We start from the raw sequence: 19,332 nt of genomic DNA on the forward strand, positions 1-19,332 counted from the left end.
TTGTGCACGCCTTCCAGTTCTAAAGGCAAAATTAATGTGGAATAACGACTCACGTTTTTCTTCTCGTATTGTAAATACGTAAGTTATTGTTACTTTTGATTTGTAATGGGTAATTGATAATACACTTCATGAGTGAATAAGACTGTGAAGCAGTATCGAAAATGCGTTCCTCCTGAAACGGGTGTCTACTAAATGAACGTGGATCAGCAGCATATAGTTTTCGTACAACACGTTTTTGAGTTTCCAAGATTTTGCTTCTTAGAATTATTCTTATTCCACATGACAGTATTGCTTGAATCTACACAAAATACGTTAACCTAGTAATTTGGCTCTTCCTAATAGCTGAATTGATTACAGACACGTTCCAAGGTATCAAATGGGAATTCCTGAAGGGAAGGCGACGTTATTGTCAAGGGGTACAAGTTTCACATACAACTTGAAACGCTACATCTATGTGCAGTAAAGTCTCTTGAAAATATGATGGTGGATGAATTGCGAAACGCGTCATATGGGCAATAAAGTCGCTTCTTGCCTGATGTTTGACTTTTACCATTGCGACATGGTCAGCTTGAACGGAGAACTGCTGATTATTATATAAATTGTAGCCATCCTGCTGCATGAAATTATGCCACATTCATATTATTGAAATTAAGACGTTCTCACAAATCTTTGAATTCCTAGGGCCACTTCCTTGTCCCTAGGGCCACTACCTTGCCACTATTAATAACAGCCAATAATGGTCTCCATTACCGGAAAGGATGAACTGTCTAATAAAAACGTCAAACTCCAGGGACGGATTCCTGATTGGAAATGGAAGAAAAAAGTTCTACGATCATGTGTCCGGAAATGTATCGTTGCCATGGCAGGTGGCGCTGACGAATGACGGTTCCTCTGACCACGTGCATTGTGTTACTTGCTTGTTGCGAGCTTTGTGATTGACGCAGCGTACTATAAACAGCAGAATGGTGCGTTATTTACGTCAGGAACAAGCTGAGATGTTTCTGTAAGGTGAAGCATATGGAAACCGCAGAGAGCCAGCACGGCTACACCAGAATAAGTACCGTCACAGACACCAAAGATATCGCAAAACATTATGGATCCTTTGAGACAGACGACCGTACAGGAGACGGAGGACCGTGCGTACACCAGATTTGGATGACTGGGTTCTATAAGATATTGAGACGAACCCTAGAACAAGCTCTATTCAAGTAAGTGGCTCACGAACATGGTGTTAGCCGAAGTACGATTATGTGTATCCTGCATGACAAACACTACAACCCCAGTCAGCTGCAGTCCGCTGGAGGCCACTTTGAACATCTGCCATGACGTAGAAGCGATGGAGCTCTATTCTGTTCCGGGACGGTTTGTGGTCGTTCCACGCACACCGTCCATTTCCAGACGCATATTCATGAAACGTTGTTCCCTCCATTCCCTGTCAGGAATCCGTATCTGCAGTCTGTCGATTTTATTAATGTTCACCCTCTATAGATAGTGAAGTTTGTAAGGAACTCTCCTTGCACAAGTACTTCTCGCACCTGGCCAATTTTTTGTGGTCGTTTCTAATAGAAAATCGGCAAGGTGAATGCCCGTGCAACGCCGCATTTGTAGGTAGCCATTCTTATAAATTTGGATAACCAGGCGGTGATTAGTTTTCCGACTCCACTATCTCAAGTAGCAAAAATTTTGATTATAACCACTTCGTATATTAATGTTGGACACGGCAGATAGCGTGAGAGAGTGAGAGAGTGAGTGAGCGAGCCTTTGACTGGTGACGTCAGAATCGAATGTAGTGTGTAGAGGTCACGGCGGGCATTGCTGGACGGTAGGCGCGCACCGTGTGGTGGTGTAGGGCGGTGCGGCGTTCCAGGCCGGCGCCCATGTGGGCCTCGCCGTTTTCCCAACCCGACAGCCCTGCCGGCTCGCAGCCGCCCCGCCGGTGTAGCGCCGCGTCGCCCTCACGCCAGCGCAGCCGCAGCCACGCAAGAGTGGCTCCGCCGCTGTCGGAAGAAATCCCCGGCTCCCGCGCCGTCCGTCGCCTTTGAGCAACCTCCGCACAAGTACCTCCGGTCGGCGAACCGCGACGGTGTCAACACGACTCCACTTCCGCTTTCGCCTACGGCACTGGCACAACAAAAAATTTCGTACTCTTCTTAACTTTCACATAGGCTAACGTTTCCTGCACCGAAAATGTTAATTCTCGCTGTTCATCTGTCACGTGGATGTTTTGACATCTACCAACAAGAAATCTGTAGTTAATAATTCATAGACCGTACCCAGGGAAGATTCTCCTGAGTGCGGTGACAACGCGTATGGAGTACCATAAGGTTCAATACCAGGGCCACTTTTGTTTCTCCCGTACGTAGCTAAATAGTGGCAACACTGCTGTGGAGACATTATCCAATGGAATCTGCTATTGTCGCTGATAGCACACGTCTACATCTACATCTACATCCATACTGCACAAGCCACCTGACGGTGTGTGGCGGAGGGTACCTTGAGTACCTCTATCGGTTCTCCCTTCTATTCCATTCTCGTATTGTTCGTGGAAAGAAGGATTGTCGGTATGCCTCTGTGTGGGCTCTAATCTCTCTGATTTTATCCTCATGGTCTCTTCGCGAGATATACGTAGGAGGGAGCAATATACTGCTTGACTCTTTGGTGAAGGTATGTTCTCGAAACTTTGACAAAAGCCCGTACCGAGCTACTGAGCGTCTCTCCTGCAGAGTCTTCCACTGGAGTTTATCTATCATCCCCGTAACGCTTTCGCGATTACTAAATGATCCTGTAACGAAGCGCGCTGCTCTCCGTTGGATCTTCTCTATCTCATCTATCAACCCTATCTGGTACGGATCCCACACTGCTGAGCAGTATTCAAGCAGTGGGCGAACAAGCGTACTGTAACCTACTTCCTTTGTTTTCGGATTGCATTTCCTTAGGATTCTTCCAATAAATCTCAGTCTGGCATCTGCTTTACCGACGATCAACATTATATGATCATTGCATTTTAAATCACTCCTAATGCGTACTCCCAGATAATTTATGGTATTAACTGCTTCCAGTTGCTGACCTGCTATTTTGTAGCTAAATGATAAAGGATCTATCTTTCTGTGTATTCGCAGCACATTACACTTGTCTACATTGTGATTCAATTGCCATTCCCTGCACCATGCGTCAATTCGCTGCAGATCCTCCTGCATTTCAGTACAATTTTCCATTGTTACAACCTCTCGATACACCACAGCATCATCCGCAAAAAGCCTCAGTGAACTTCTGATGTCATCCACAAGGTCATTTATGTGTATTGTGATGTGTGTGTAGGTATGTCACGCTGTTGACATACCTACCTTACCTCCGAGCGAATGGACTCTCCCGTCCCACGTCACCGGCGTGCGCACGATCGAGGGAAACACTGTCACTTGTGAGCGAGCGGTCTATCGTAACGGTGCCACTTTGTTGGATCAAGATTGAACGCGCCAGAGGTCGTACAGCACGACAGTGTCATCAAGATCTTCAATAGGCGTGCGGGGAATCCGCATTGCCGTACAGAGCAATGGCACGCTGGGTAATAGCCTTCAACGAAGGTCGCAAACTGTGGTACACATGCATCTGGCAGGTCGTCCTAGCATCTCTGAAGAAGAAGTGCATGCTGTTGCCGCGGTAGTGGACAGTGATCGATGACATACGATTCGTGAGCTCGCCCACGAAACCGGACTAGCGCATACGTCTGTGCTTCACATCGTGAAGGAACACCTGGGCATTTGAAAAATTGCATCACGATAGGTTCCGAATGACTTGATGGGAATGCAGAAATGTATGCGTTACGACGTTGCTCAGACGCACTTGGAGGGACATCAGCGCGAAGGAGAGGCTTTGCCGGCCGAAGTGGCCGTGCGGTTAAAGGCGCTGCAGTCTGGAACCGCAAGACCGCTACGGTCGCAGGTTCGAATCCTGCATCGGGCATGGATGTTTGTAATGTCCTTAGGTTAGTTAGGTTTAACTAGTTCTAAGTTCTAGGGGACTAATGACCTCAGCAGTTGAGTCCCATAGTGCTCAGAGCCATTTGAACCATTTTTTGGAGAGGCTTTCTTACGCCGTATCGTAGCACTGGATGAGACGTGGGCCACATCATACCAGCTAAATCTGAGACGCCAATCCAACGACTGGCGTATTTATGGGTCGCCGCGAAAGTCGAAAGTGCGTCAGAGCCCCAGTATGGTGAAAGTTATGGTGATTCTCGTATACGACTCTGATGGTATTATCCTAACGCATTACGTTCCTCCACGGCAGACCGTCAATGCACAGTATTAATTTTCGTTTTTGGAGCATCACCTGCGACCAGCTTTGCGAAAGAAGCGGCTACACTTTCTACGCAACCCACCCATCATTTTTCACGACAGTGCTCTGTTCAGTCGATGAGAGTGGGATGTACTGTACCGTCTGCCATACTCCCCGGACTTAAGTCCTTGTGACTTTGGTTTGATTCCGAAGATGAGGCAACCACTTCGTGGCACTAACTTCAGAACTGTTCCAGAGATTCGACAGGCAGTGGACCGCTCCATTCGCACCATCAAAAGAACAGGCTCTGGTAACAGTATGCTACGACTTCCACATCGCTGGCAACGGGTTCTACACAACGCACGTGACTACTTTGAAGGACAGTTATAGGTGCAAACATTTAGCTCTTTTGTATCGGTTGTGAATAAATAGTTGCCACTATTTAAGTTCCAACCCTCGTATGATACCGACCTTGCGATTAATATACAAAAATGAGAATTAGTTCATTTTGGAGACGACGCTAGTAATGTAATCAATCCAAATAGCGATTCAAGAAATTATTTGACATCGAAATTCGGAAAATTTCTCAGGAATCAAAGGCTGTCGCACTCTTTGTTCAAAAGAGAACGAAAAAATGACCACAGGCAAACTTTAGTAGAGATGCGCGAAGCATATAACTAGTACCACCGTCATACCTTAGCAAAAGGTCTTACAGAGAAGCCGAAACAATTCTGGTCCTACGTAGTAAAATCACTAAGCGTGTCTAACCAGTCCATGCAGTCGCTTGTTGAGCAGTCTGGTGTGGCATTTGAAGATAGCAAAACTAAAGCCTGAGTTTTAAATTTCGCGTTTAAGAAATCGTTCACGCAGGAGAATCGTACAAACACACCGTCGTTTTACCATCGAAGTGACTGACATGTGGACGACATGGTAATAAACAGCCACAGCGTAGAGAAACAACTGACACAGTTGAACGCAAACGAGGTACCAGTTTCGGACAGAATCCCAGTTCTGTTTTACGAAGAGTGCTCTACGGCACTAGGTCCTTAATTAGCCTGGATTTACTGCGAAACTCCAGCCTGGTGGAAGGTCTCGACCGGCTGGAAAAAAGACGCAGGTGACTCCTGTAATTAAGAAGGGTGAAAGAACCGACCTGCTACATTAGAGACTGTTGTCCTTAACATCGGATGCTGTAGGATTCTTGAACATATTCTGGGTTCGAATGTAATAAATTTCCGTGAGACCGAACACCCGACGTCCGCGAATGAGCACGGTTTAGTAAACATCTTGCCCTTTTTCATATGATGTACTGCGAACTATGGACGAAGGGCAACAGGAGAGTCCATATTTCTAGATTTCCGAAATCATTTGACACGATACCCCATTGTAGACTTTTAACGACGGTTCGAGCAACTAGAGTAGGTTCCCAGATGTGTATCGAAGGGAACAAGATGCACATAAATCACCTGGCGGACACGGTGGGCAGCGACGTGTGGTTGTGGGCTGATGATGCTGTGGTGCACGGGAAGGATGATACAAGATGACTTGGACAAAATGTGTGGTCGGTGTGATAACTGGACGCTAGCTCTAAATTTAGAAAAATGTACGTTAATACGGATGAGTAGGAAAAACAATCCCGTAATGTTCGACTTGGGCATTAGCAGCGAGGTACTTGACACAGTCAGATCGATAAAATATCTGGACATAACGTTTTAAAGCGAAATGAAATGGAATGGGCAGGATTGTAGTGTGGAAGGAGAAAGTCGACTTCGGTTTAGTGGGAGAATTTTGGGATGGCGTGGTCCACATGTTAAGGAGACTGCTTTATAGGACGCTGCTGTGACCTGTTCTTGAGTACTTCTCGAGTATTTGGGATCCGCATTCGGTGGGTTTAAAGGAAGACGTCCAAGCGGATCAGACGCGGGCTGCTAAATTTGTTGCTCGCAGGTTCTAACAACACGCAAGTATTACGGAGATGCTTGGAAAACTCAAATGGGAATCCCTGGAGGGAAGGCGACCCTCTTTTTGACGAACACTATTGAGAGAATTTAGGGAACCGGAATTTGAAGCTGACTTTTCAAAATCATTCTGCTGCTTCCAATACACATCGCGCGTGTGGACCACGAACATAACATACGAGAAATTAGCGCTCACATGGAGGCAGATAGACAGTTGCTTTTCCTCTGCTCCGTTTACGAGTGGAGCAAGAAAGGAAATGAGTAGCAGTGGCACAGGGTACCCTCCGACTTCTGCGAATAGTTTCACTCTCAGTTTCAAAACGACACAACGTACTCAATTCTCCACATGTAGAGATACTATACTGGAAACTTCAAAATATGTGGGTGTTCACGCTGATGAGAATTTAAGCTATCCAAAATAACTAAGGTTTGCCATTCTTGCATTTTTATACCAGCATTTACATACATATTTCGCAAGCCAGCGTACGATGTATGGCGAAGGGTACTACGCGCCACCGCTACCCATTTCCTCTCCTGTTCCACCGCAAACAGATCGAAGGAAAAACGACTGCCTATGTATCTCCATACGAGCCTCAGTTTCGCTTATCTTCATGACCCTTACGCGAAATGTGCATTAGCATTGTTCTGCAGTCGGCCTCAAATGCCTACGCTTGTTTTAGACTAGGCTGCTCCTGAATACCTGATGATGGATAACTTCCGAAACGCATCATATGAGCTATAAAATCATTCTTTGCCTGATGTTCGATTTTTACCATTGCGACCCAGTCAGGCTGAATGTGAAATTACTGACTGTATTAATTTCAAGTTTGACGTCACATAACAAATGAAGAAAGAAATATTTTTTTCGCGTGATGCACTTACAGATCAAATATTTTCGAGTTTTGTCATTTACTTCTACTGTGAAACTTTACTTCTTGCCAAATTTTACCATTACCGATCAACGGCAAGTACGCCATTGGTTTTGATGAGTGAGTTTGCGAGTATCAAAACATGCGTCATAAATGGCCCTACCTTTTGATTGCATTGACGTGGGAGCTAACGGTTATTATACCGCCAAGAGACCATAGACTTTAGTATGTGACGTAACTGTAAACTTGATACGTCGACCCGTCCCTGCGAAAAACAGACGCACGGAGAGACCGTCAGATTAGATATGACGAAACAATTGGTTTTTCGTGTGATATTATTGGAGATTTACAGTTTTCGGATTATTTCCTTTTGTTGTACTGTGAAACTTTCCTTCTTGCCAAATTTCGTGATTCTAGGCTAGCGGCAAATACTCTGTAGGTTTTGATGAATTAGTTTTCGAGTATTAAAACATGTGACGTAAATGACCGTATCTTTTGAATACACTGACTAAGAAGTTTCAAGTTTTTTCAACACTAAGGGGCCATTGACATCAGTATGTGACATTTCAATACGCTACCTCTACGCGTTCCTGAGAATAAACTGTTTTTATCAGACAGACAACATAGGCATCCTATGAGCGTTCCGTTTGAATCGACTGAGGCGTGCAACACTAAAAATTAACTGCAGTGAAATATCGAAATAATTTTATTTCCATGTATTCGTGAAAACACCATTGAAATTATGCAGTAGGCTCCCTGTGTGTGATGATCCCAGAGGGTTTCTGTAAGGTGGGCGCAGCTCCTGCGCGTGTCTGGAATACGGCTTTGTAAACATCTCTAAGGCAAAGTCTCTTCATGGCTCTATACACGGCTATCGTTAATCACCTGTAGCCGTTTGTGCTTCCTAGCTGAAACCTCTCAAATGCGCTGCCAGATGTCAGGGATTCCCTTAAGTTGACTCCACTGTAAGAATGCCATAGCGCAATTTTTTTTTCACAGATCTGTGTTTATAGCGTCATAATTGTCACTCTTTGTGCCAGACGATGATGTATTTACGTTGATACATTCAGCAGCATATGTGGATACTGTCTGCCAAATACGTTGCTGATAGACTTGTAGCAAAAAGTATTAATCTTAAACGTCACGTGCAATGCCACAGTTTTTCACACATCTCAGTGTTTATGACGTCGTATCTCCTGATCTATGTGTGAGACAGTGATATAATTTTGCAGGTCATTGAGCTACACGTGTGGGTACTCTCTGCAAAATATGTTTCGAATGGAATTAGTAGCAAAGAATACGACAATATGACAATTTTTCACAAATCTCAGTGTTTATAGCGTCATAACTCCTGAACTCTGACAGTTAGGTGGTTCTTACGCCGACAGCAATTGTTGTCTAACAGTAAGGGTTATGTGTACCAAGCGTGGTTGAAGTAGATCCAGTGGCTTAGGAGGTAATGTGGGACACATACACACTCACACATACATCCAATTTTAAAATATGTTTGGATGTTCAGAGTGTGTGCTGCAGGATTTGTGCTTTTAGGAGTGTTAATCTCATGACTTGCAATTAGGCGCCGGCACAGGTACGGTGACGTAGGGTTGAGACATAGAGACAGTGTGCATTGCAGTTGCAGGCCGTCAACATGGGTCTCCGTATTGTCCAAACAACAGTTGCAGCTGTTTGCGAGTGTCGGCGCATTAAAGGAATATCGACCAATCCTCTTTCTGCGGTGGGATTGAGGAACGTGATTCGGATGTTCGAATTAACTGGCGATTTGGGAATCGCTCCTGGAAGAGGCCGAAGGCAAATTACGCCACAAACTGTTGAAGAAGTTACTGTTGCTATGGCTGACAATGCTAGACGCAATGTACTGTCTTCAAGCAGTGCACGAGATGTACGACCGCATCTGAACTTTCTATTGTCCATCATTCGAAACATGCTACGGACAGTTGTGAAACGGAGTCTGTGGTACGGTTCCAGACTGTCGCGGATACAGATGGTCGTTACACCGAGGAACGTTTGTAACCTTGGAAGTAAACATGGTACGCAATGAACAAACTTTACCCGTGTAAGTAGGCTGTTTAGGTTTTTATGTCGGTAACGCCACGTAGTGCTCTGTATGAAAATCGCTGACTGCGCTGTGTGAAGTCTGTGGCTGGTTGGACTCATTGTTGAAATATTCACTAGTGTAGTGTTGGGCAGTTGGCTGTTAACAGCGCGTAGCGTTGTGCAGGTGGAGGTGAGCCGCCAGCAGTGGTGGATGTGGGGAGAGAGATGCCAGAGTTTTGAGAGGCTACGATAAGTGGATGATCTGGACGTGTGTACGCCAGAAAAAGGAAATATATATATATATATATATATATATATATATATATATATAATATGATGATGACTTTTGAACATTATTAAGGTAAATACATTGTTTGTTCTCTATCAAAATCTTTCTTTGGCTAACTATGCCTATCAGTAGTTAGTACCTTCAGTAATTAGAATCTTTTATTTACCTGCCAGTATTGGCGCTCGCTGTATTGCAGTAGTTCGCGTAACGAAGATTTTTGTGAGGTAAGTGATTCTTGAAAGGTGTAGTTCATTATTAGTCAGGGCCATTCTTTTGTATTGATTATTGAAAGTCAGATTGCGTTGCGCTAAAAATATTGTGTATCAGTTTGGTGATGATCAGAATTAGTAAAGAGAAAACTGTTTGAGTACGTTGAGTTTTGCTCATCTGTTTTATAATCAAATAACGTAGAAGTTTACCAACACAGTCATTCGTAATTATTCAAGGGGATGTTCCACCCGCTCATGAGGAAATTAAAATGAGTTTCTTCCAATGGTTTATACGTTATACAAATGTTTCCAGGAAGTTTCATTGCACCACGATCGCTCGTTTACCATGGGTGTCCTCTCAAGTTCTATTATGTAACGTATGCCTACGCTGATTCAAGCTGCGGACAAGAATAATTTACAGACGAATGAGAGGATGTGTCAGATGGTTATCAGTTTGGCTTTAGGAAAGGTAAAGGCACAGCCTAGGCAGTTCTGACGTTGTACTCGATAATGGATGCAAGACTTAAGGAATATCGTAATACGTTCATTGAACCCCTCGATCTAGGTAAACATTCGGCTATGGAAAAAGGGCGCTAGACATTTCAAATCCCGAGAAAAATAGGAGTTACCTGTGGATAGAAATGGGTGATGGACAATATGTACAACAACCAAAAGGGAACAATAAGACCAAGAACAGGGTGCTCGTACTTAGGAGGATGTATAACGGGGATGCAGTCTTTCCTCCCTACTGTTCAATTTACATAGCGAAGAAACGATGACGGAAATAACAGAAAAGTTCAGAAGTATGACTAAAATTAGGGTGAACCTATATAAATGATAAGATTCGCTTATGCCGTCAGTGAAATTGAAGAAGAGTTATAGGAATGAAAGCAATTACCAGTTTATTCAGTTCAAAATATGTATTCAGAATAAACTGAGAGGTAACAGAAATGACAACGGCGAGAAACGTAACGTCTAAAATGGGGAGCACGCACTAAATAAAGTTAGAGATTCTGCTGTCTTGGAAGAAGAATAACATTTCATGGTCAACAACGTGTACATAAATAACGGATCAGCACAGGGAAACGGAGAGTTCCTGGCCCGAAGTATTCTGCTGGTATCAAACATAAGCCCCAATTTGAGGAACAAGGTTCTCAGAACGTATGTCTGGTACACAGCAGACTGTACAGTAGTGAATCATGGTCTTTTGGGAAACAGGAATGGAATTGAGAAATTGTGATACAGGAGGATGTTGAAAATTAGATGTAGTGATAAGGAATGAGGAGGTTCTCCGCAGTATCAGCGAAGAAAAAAGAAAAGGAAAACACTGACAAGACGTAAGGTGGTAATAGGACATGAGATATGTAAGTGTAAATGCCGTGTGGCTAGGGCCTCCCGTCGGTGGACCGTTCTCCTGGTGCAAGTCTTTCGACTTGACGCCACTTCCGTGGCTTGTGTTGCGATGTGGATGAAATGATGATAAGGACTACACAACATCCAGTCGCTGAGCGGAGAATATCTCCGACCCAGCCGGGAATTGAACCCGGGCCATTAGGTATGACATTTCGTCCCGCTGACCACTCAGCTACCAGGGGCGGACATGAGATGTGTTAGGTATCAGGAAATAGCTTCCAGGGTACTTAAGGGAGTGGCAGAGTATAAAACCTGTATGGGATGACAGAAGCCAAAATACGTCAACAAATAATCTAGACAATAATGTCGAAGTGACACTCAGAGCCGGCCGCAGTGACCTAGCGGTTCTAGACACTTCAGTCTGGAACCGAGTGACCATTATGGTCGCAGGTTCGAATCCTGCCTCAGGCATGGATGTGTGTGATGTCCTTAGGTTAGTTAGGTTTAAGTAGTTCTAAGTTCTAGGGGACTGATGACCTCAGATGTTAAGTCCCATAGTGCTCAGAACCATTTGAACCATTTGATAATCTGAAATGAAGAGTTTGGCACAAAAGAGGAATTCTTCGTGGGACACGTTAAACGAGTCAAAAGGCTGATGGCTCAATAAATCGAAAATGTTCACCAAAACATCTATATTTTCTCATCTGGCCTTATTGACTGTTTTATTTATTGGCACAGATGTAAGCAGCAATGCATTACACTGTGGAAGTGCGGTCAGTAATCGACTGAAGTGGTTGAAAGTGGATGTTGGATCAGGGAAGAAGATACATGATTTTTCTGAATTATTTTCATACTCTAAAGTATGTTGAGGAGGAACCTTGCTAAATTATGTTCCTGTGCAGAAAATTCCATAGAGAATCTACTGAAAGCATGATACATGTACATTTCTTGAACATAGTTAGAATATTTGTGTCCATAACTCAGTAATTTCAAGCTTTGGAAATACTGAGTAACGAGTCTAAGTTCTTTCTCATTTCTAACCTGACCAATTGAAGTAATTCTATAAAAGTTTCTTAGCTAGTGTTCACAGATAAAATAGAAGTTCTGAAGTTAATTTTATCACAGAATCATTATGTATTGTACAGCATATAGCGAGTCAGTGACCACGGCGACTTTTCGTTTAAGTGGCAATGCACTTCTGACCGCTACAGAAGACGACTGGCTCTTTCCTTTTCGGTGTAAGAAACAAATAGGTAATTTTTATGACAAAGATGATTCTCATTTGTAATTTTTATTGTGGTATACGTTGTCTACACCCAGAAATATTTCTGCTTAGATATTGTTTTATTTTTCTCTTTGAGTGTTGTTTGTAACTTTGTTTTAGTTGTTTTTTTTAAAATTAGGTGATTCGTGCAGGAGCATAATTGCAGTAATAGGGTAGACACTGCATACGTTTGGGAAGAATGGTGATTTCTTCGTAAGTTTTTTGCGGAATATTAGGTATTGGATAGTATGTTTGAACTAACCCCTAGGCTTTCACTTAGGCGAAATGACCTATTCCAATCAGTTTCATTTAATTAGAGAAACACTGGAAAACTGGGAAAATATAAAAGGAAGACGTGCAACTGGACTATATCAGAAGCTTGTTCCTTATCTACACGGATGTCTATTAATACTGTTCAATACGCCATACTATCGAAGTGTCACTTGGTCTCTGCTGTGTAACATCAGTACATGTAAAGTTTTAAATTGCAACATGAAGTTGATACGCTAGCATGGGGTCACCGTAATGTTTGGCTTAATGTGTAATGTGTATAAGTTCCAAAATTCCTTTTTGTTTGTTTGTCTTTTTGACATGTTGTGTGTTCTTATACTTAGATTCTTGTATTTCAATTCGGTTTTCTATGCTATTTTGTAGTTGATAATTTTAAATACAAATTCAGAGAGCCTTGGCACCACATTTCCAGATGGTAAAGATTGCAGATTTTTCAGAAGTTAGTTTTGCACATTATTTCTACTAGACACAGTGCAAATGCAAATAAAAATTAGAATGTTGATTGCATTCTGTAGTGTAACTCAGTATCTTCATAGCGTATGAAATAGTGCTCACGAAGGTGAAACGTTATTGAAAATTTGAGAAAGGGACAGATAGTAATCGTCTGTATTACGAAGCACCAATAACATTAGATGTGGAGATATCATTGTAACACTTTAAAAGCATCAGAGAACAATTTAGATGTGCAAATATTTGATAGGTATTTTAGATGTGGAGATATGATTGTAACAATTGACAAGCATCAGAGAAAAATTTAGATGTGTAGATATTTGATATGAGGCGACATTATGCATTACACCAAATTTAAACCTACAACTAGCATTAATTACTTCCTTCCACTACATGGGATAAATCTAGGTTGCCTATTTATGTACTTTCCTATATTGTGTAGTATTTTAAAAAATGGTTCAAATGGTTCTGAGCACTATGGGACTTAACATCTCAAGTCATCAGTCCCCTAGAACTTAGAGCTACTTAATCCTAACTAACCTAAGGACATCACACACCTAAGGACATCATGCCCAAGGCAGGATTCGAACCTGTGACCATAGCGGAAGCGCCTAGAACCGCTCGGCCACCAGCCGCCGGCTGTAGTATTTTTCCCAACATGTGTTTTCCACAGTTACAGGGTTGGTCATGTGCCACATCACTAATTTAGGTCTAAAAATGAAAGCCGGTTCGTAACGAACACTTAACTAAATTGGAACATTAACACTGTGTATCCATGTTATTGATATGTCAATGTTCCTCCAAAGTACTAAAAATGAAGTGTAACTGCCTGTTTAGCGTGTTATTTATTGACCACATGTCTTTGGGCATGAAAATGGCCTTGGGACACTTAATATGAAAGTTCACAATCACGTCTTACCGACTGATTTGTCTGATTTGTGTTTGTGTGTTTTAGACGTCGAATTAATACTGTGACAATTTAGGTGAGAAAAACAATCACTAGTCTTCAGTCTAAGTGAGGAGGAATTACAGGACATCCTGAGTGGAATGAGCAGTCTGCTGAGCACAGAATATGCAGTAAACTGAAGAAATATGAAACTAATGAGGACTGACAGAAATTAGATTAGTGAGAATTTTAACATCAAAATTGGAGACTACAAAGGTGACAAAGTGAAGGAATGATGCAACCTTGGAAGTAAAATAACATATGACAAGACGAAGAAAGGCGGTCGCAAAAAGAGGACTAAAACTAAACTAAACTAAACTCATCCCGGACAGGCCATGATGGCCGAAAGGTACCGACTGGCCGCCGTGTCATCCTCAGCCCACAGGCGTCACTGGATGCGGATATGGAGGGGCATGTGGTCAGCACACCGCTCTCCCGGCCGTATGTCAGTTCTGAGACTGGAACCGCTACTTCTCAATCAAGTAGCTCCTCAGTTTGCCTCACAAGGGCTGAGTGCATCCGGCTTGCAAACAGCTCTCGACAGCCCGGATGGTCACCCATCCAAGTGCTAGCCCTGCCCGACAGCGCTTAACTTCGGTGATACGATGGGAAACGGTGTTATTACTGCGGCAAGGCCGTTGGCAAAAAAAGAGCAAACAGAGGACTAGCACAGACAAAGAGGACATCTTTTCCGGAAAGAAGTCTACCAGTACCAATCTGGTTTTAATAAGACAAAAAAGTTTTCGAGTACACAGTATTGAAAGGAAGTGACAGGACAAAGCCGATGCCTGGTATCGGTGTGCACTGTAAAGCAGTGAAAATAATTCGCGAACGTGTTCTGTGTCATAAACTTTCGCAACCAGATAAGGCAGCGTTCTGTTTTCTAGGTCGCAGACATGGAAATGGAAATGGAAATGTCGTGTGGCTAGGGCCTCCCGTCGGGTAGACCGTTCGCCTGGTGCAGGTCTTTCGATTTGCCGCCACTTCGGCGACCTGCGTGTCGATGGGGATGAAATGATGATTATTAGGACAACACAACACCCAGTCCCTGAGCGGAGAAAATCTCCGACCCAGCCGGGAATCGAACCCGGGCCCTTAGGATTGACAGTCTGTCACGCTGACCACTCAGCTACCGGGGCGGACGGTCGCAGTCATATTCATACATTACTGGCCATTACAATTTCTACACCAAGAAGAAATGCAGATGATAAACGGGTACTGATAGGACAAATATATTATACTAGAACTGATATTTTCACGCAGTTTGGGTGGATGGATCCTCAGAAATCAGTACCCAGAACAACAACCTCTGGCCGTAATAACGGCCTTGATACGCCTGGGCATTGAGTCAAACAGAGCTTGGATGGCGTGGACAGGTACAACTGCCCATGCAGCTTCAACACGATTCCACAGTTCGTCAAGAGTAGTGATTGACGTATTGCGACGAGCCAGTTGCTGGGCCATCATTGACCAGACGTTTTCAATTGGTGAGAGATCTGGAGAATGTGCTGGCCAGGGCAGCAGATCATTTTCTGCATCTAGAGAGGCCCGTACATGACCTGAAACATGCGGTCGTGCATTATCCTGCTGAAATGTAGGGTTTCGCAGGGATCGAATGAAGGGTAGGGCCAAGGGTCGTAACACATCTGAAATGTAACGTCCACTGTTCAAAGTACCGTCAATGCGAACAAGAGGTGACCGAGACGTGTAAACAATGGCACCCCATACCATCACGCCGGGTGATAGCCAGTATGGCGATGACGAATACACGCTTCCAATGTGCGTTCACCGCGATGTCGCCAAACACGGATGCGACCGTCATGATGCTGTAAACAGAACCTGGATTCATCCGAAAAAATGACGTTTTGCCATTCCTGCACCCAAGTTCGTCGTTGAGTAGACCATCGCAGGTGCTCCTTTCTGTGATGCAGCGTCAAAGGTAACCTCAGCCACGGTCTCCGAGCTGATAGTCCATGCTTCTGGAGACGTTGTCGAACTGTTCGTGCAGATGGTTGTTGTCTTGCAAACGTCCCCATCTGTTGACTCAGACGTGGTTGCACGCTCCGTAACAGCCATGCGGATAAGATGCCTGTCATCTCGACTGCTAGTGATACGAGGCCGTTGGGATTCAGCACGGCGTTCCGTATTACCCTCCTCAGCCCACCGATTCCATATTCTGCTAACAGTCATTGGATCTCGACCAACGCGAGCAGCAATGTCTCGATATGATAAACCGCAATCCCGATAGGCTACAATCCGACCTTTATCAAAGTCGGAAACGTGATGGTACGCATTGCTCCTTCTTACACGAGGCATCACAACAACGTTTCACCAGGTAACGCCGGTCAACTGCTGCTTGTGTATGAGAAATCGGTTGGAAACTTTCCTCATGTCAGCACTCTGTAGGTGTCGCCATCTTCGCCAACCTTGTGTGAATGCTCTGAAAAGCTAATCATCTGCATATCGCATCATCTTCTTCCTGTCGGTTAAATTTCGCGTCTGTAGCACGTCATCTTCGTGGTGCAGCAATTTTAATGGCCAGTAGTGTATATAGCGCTAAGTACCTTCCAGAGCTGGATGTCGCTTCAAGGGTCATTCATTCCTCAGAAGTGTCAACATAGTGTAATATAATCACACGTCCACCAACAAGAGCAGGCAAATTGCCCGTTGAACAAATAAGTTCACACACTAAGCAACAGTGCATTAGCGCAAGCCTTACCGTTAACGTATTTTAAGTTTCCGACGCGCAGAGCGGCGTAGCCCTCGCGGTCGTCGATGTTGATGAGCACGTGACGACGCGGGGAGCTGGTGCCACCACGTAGTAGCGATGGCCACATGTCGACTCCGTCCAGGCGGCCCAGAGACCGCACGTCACCCCCTGTGAAACGAAAGTGCGTGACACATTACCCTAGTATTTCATTGCAGCAGTTGCAAATAAGGCACTCCGTCTTCACAATTGGCCCATCGGGACCATCCGACCGCCGTGTCATCCGCAGCGGAGGACGTGGATAGGAGGGGCGTGTGGTCAGCACACCGCTCTACCGGTCGTTATGATGGTATTCTTGACCGGAGCCGCTACTGTTCGGTCGAGTAGCTCCTCAACTGGCATCACGAGGCTGAGTGCACCCCGAAAAATGGCAACAGCGCATGTCGGCCCGAATGGTCACCCATCCAAGTGCCGCCTACTCCCGACAGTGCTTAAATTCGGTGAAGTTGCAAATACATAGTCCAGTATTTGGGCAGTCCATTGGTGGAGACAGATTCAGAGAGTTGCAACGTATGGGCTGGCTTGTTCGTAAGTACGGGACACTTCAGAGAAAGGGGAAATTTGGAAATTTGTACTGACAGTCCTATGTGGTTGTAGACATCAAGTAATATACACTATCCGATGAAAACTATCCGGCCACATATTAGTGGACATCAATATGGGATGTGTCTAGCCTTCTTCTTTATGATGGGTTGAATTCTGCTGGGGACAGTTTCGGTGAGGTGTGAGAGTGGTGTGCAGGAATGGCAGGCACTCTTCTTCAAGAGTAGTGATGTTGGACGCTGGAGTTTTGACCGAAGACAATATTTTAACTCACCCCGAAACTGTTCCATAGTGTCACATCAGGACTGTAGGCAGGCCAATCCATTTCAGGACTGTTGTTAGTCACAAAAAATTGCCTTACAGATGCTACTTTATGCAAAGGTAGACTAACGTGCTGTTCTTCAAGCAATCGTCATCTGCGAACTGTTCTTATACTACATGCAGTACACATTACCGTAAAATGTGTTGACATCCTTCCACATTTTCTTGAGCGCAGTGATGAGACCACGAAAAACTACCCTATAACTTAACACCAACCCCTCCGCACTTCGTTGACAGACTATAGATAATGGTAGGTAAAGTTCAACAGGCATTCAAGAAACCAAAGTCCTTCCCCCGGACTGCCAAATGGCGTGATTCATCATTCCAAATCACTCGTCTCCAGTTATTGCCATGTACCAATCCAGACCGTCACTAAGCATTTACTACAGAAATCTGTGGCTTACGACGAGCTTTTCGAACTTTGTAACCCACTCTTTCCAATTAGATGCGCGCAGTCTTCGTGCTAGATTGACTACTGGTAGCCGGCCGGTGTGGCCGAGCGGTTCTAGGCGCTTTAGTCTGGATCCGCGCTACCGTAACGGTCGCAGGTTCGAGTCCTGTCTCGGGCATGGATGTGTGTGACGTCCTTAGGTTAGTTAGGTTTAAGTAGTTCTAAGTTCTACGGGACTGATGACCGCAGATGTTAGGTCCCATAGTGCTCAGAGCCATTTGAACCATTTGACTACTGGTAACACTTTGGAACGCAGGAGCGACTCTTTCCACCGATTACATGCGATTTTTACAGTCATGATCCTCAGTTCTCTCTGGTCCCTGTCCGTCAGCACTTGAGCACTGGCTGCTCTTGGTTTAGTTGCGCTTGTTCCGTCACGTTTCCACTTCACTATCACCTCTCCAATAGTTGACTTGAGCAGCTTTAGAAGGGTTGAAACGTCCCTGATGAATTTGTTACTCAGGTGGCATCTAGTGAGTAGTCAACATTGGATTCAGTGAGCCCTCCTGACTCGCTTATTCTGCTGTTACTACTTCTCTACTGACAACACAGTACTTGATGGTAAATTTCACATTACGTTCATATGTACGAGTACTTTTATTCTGGTAGTTTGTATGGACAGCGTTCTTAGTCTGTACAACTGATGTTTTTTCTGTGTTAGAACTAATCTCGCACAATGATGAAATTTTAATTACCACTGTACATTGGCATGGACATATTGGAGTACGAGATTGGTAAAGTTAGGGCAAGATCTTCATGGTGTGACACTCCCCATTTCCATCTGTGTGAAGGGAACAGACAGAGACTATTCAAGAATGAGATTTTCACTCTGCAACGGAGTGTGCGCTGATATGAAACTTCCTGGCAGGTTACAACTGTGTGCCGCAAAGACTATTCCAGAATGAGATTTTCAGTATGTAGCGGAGTGTGCGCTGGTATGAAACTTCCTGGCGGATTACAACAGTGTGCCGCACCGAGCCGAAGTGGCCGTGCGGTTCTAGGCGCTGCAGTCTGGAACCGCTTGACCGCTACGGTTGCAGGTTCGAATCCTGCCTCGGGCATGGATGTGTGTGACGTCCTTAGTTTAGTTAGGTTTAACTAGTTCTAAGCTCTAGGGGACTAATGACCTCAGAAGTTGAGTCCCATAGTGCTCAGAGCCATTTGAACCATTTTTGCCACACCGAGATTCGAACTCGGGGCCTTTGCCTTTCGCGGGCAAGTGCTCTACCATCTGAGCTACCCAAGCACGACTTACGACCCTTGTTCGCAGCATCAATTCTGCCAGTACTTC

The 19,332-nt window shown here is 44.4% G+C and overlaps 1 protein-coding gene across 1 annotated transcript in view; it reads right to left on the reverse strand.

The window, feature by feature from the left end:
- The window catches only part of LOC124605902 (arylsulfatase B-like), a 386,202-nt gene that overhangs the window by 62,753 nt on the left and 304,117 nt on the right, over nt 1-19,332 (reverse strand). The window contains exon 7 of the mRNA XM_047137849.1: nt 16,679-16,837. Coding sequence (XP_046993805.1) covers nt 16,679-16,837 — 159 coding nt within the window. The remainder of the gene's footprint in view (nt 1-16,678; nt 16,838-19,332) is intronic.

This window comes from Schistocerca americana, chromosome 3, assembly GCF_021461395.2.
Source record: "Schistocerca americana isolate TAMUIC-IGC-003095 chromosome 3, iqSchAmer2.1, whole genome shotgun sequence".
NCBI lineage: Eukaryota > Metazoa > Arthropoda > Insecta > Orthoptera > Acrididae > Schistocerca > Schistocerca americana.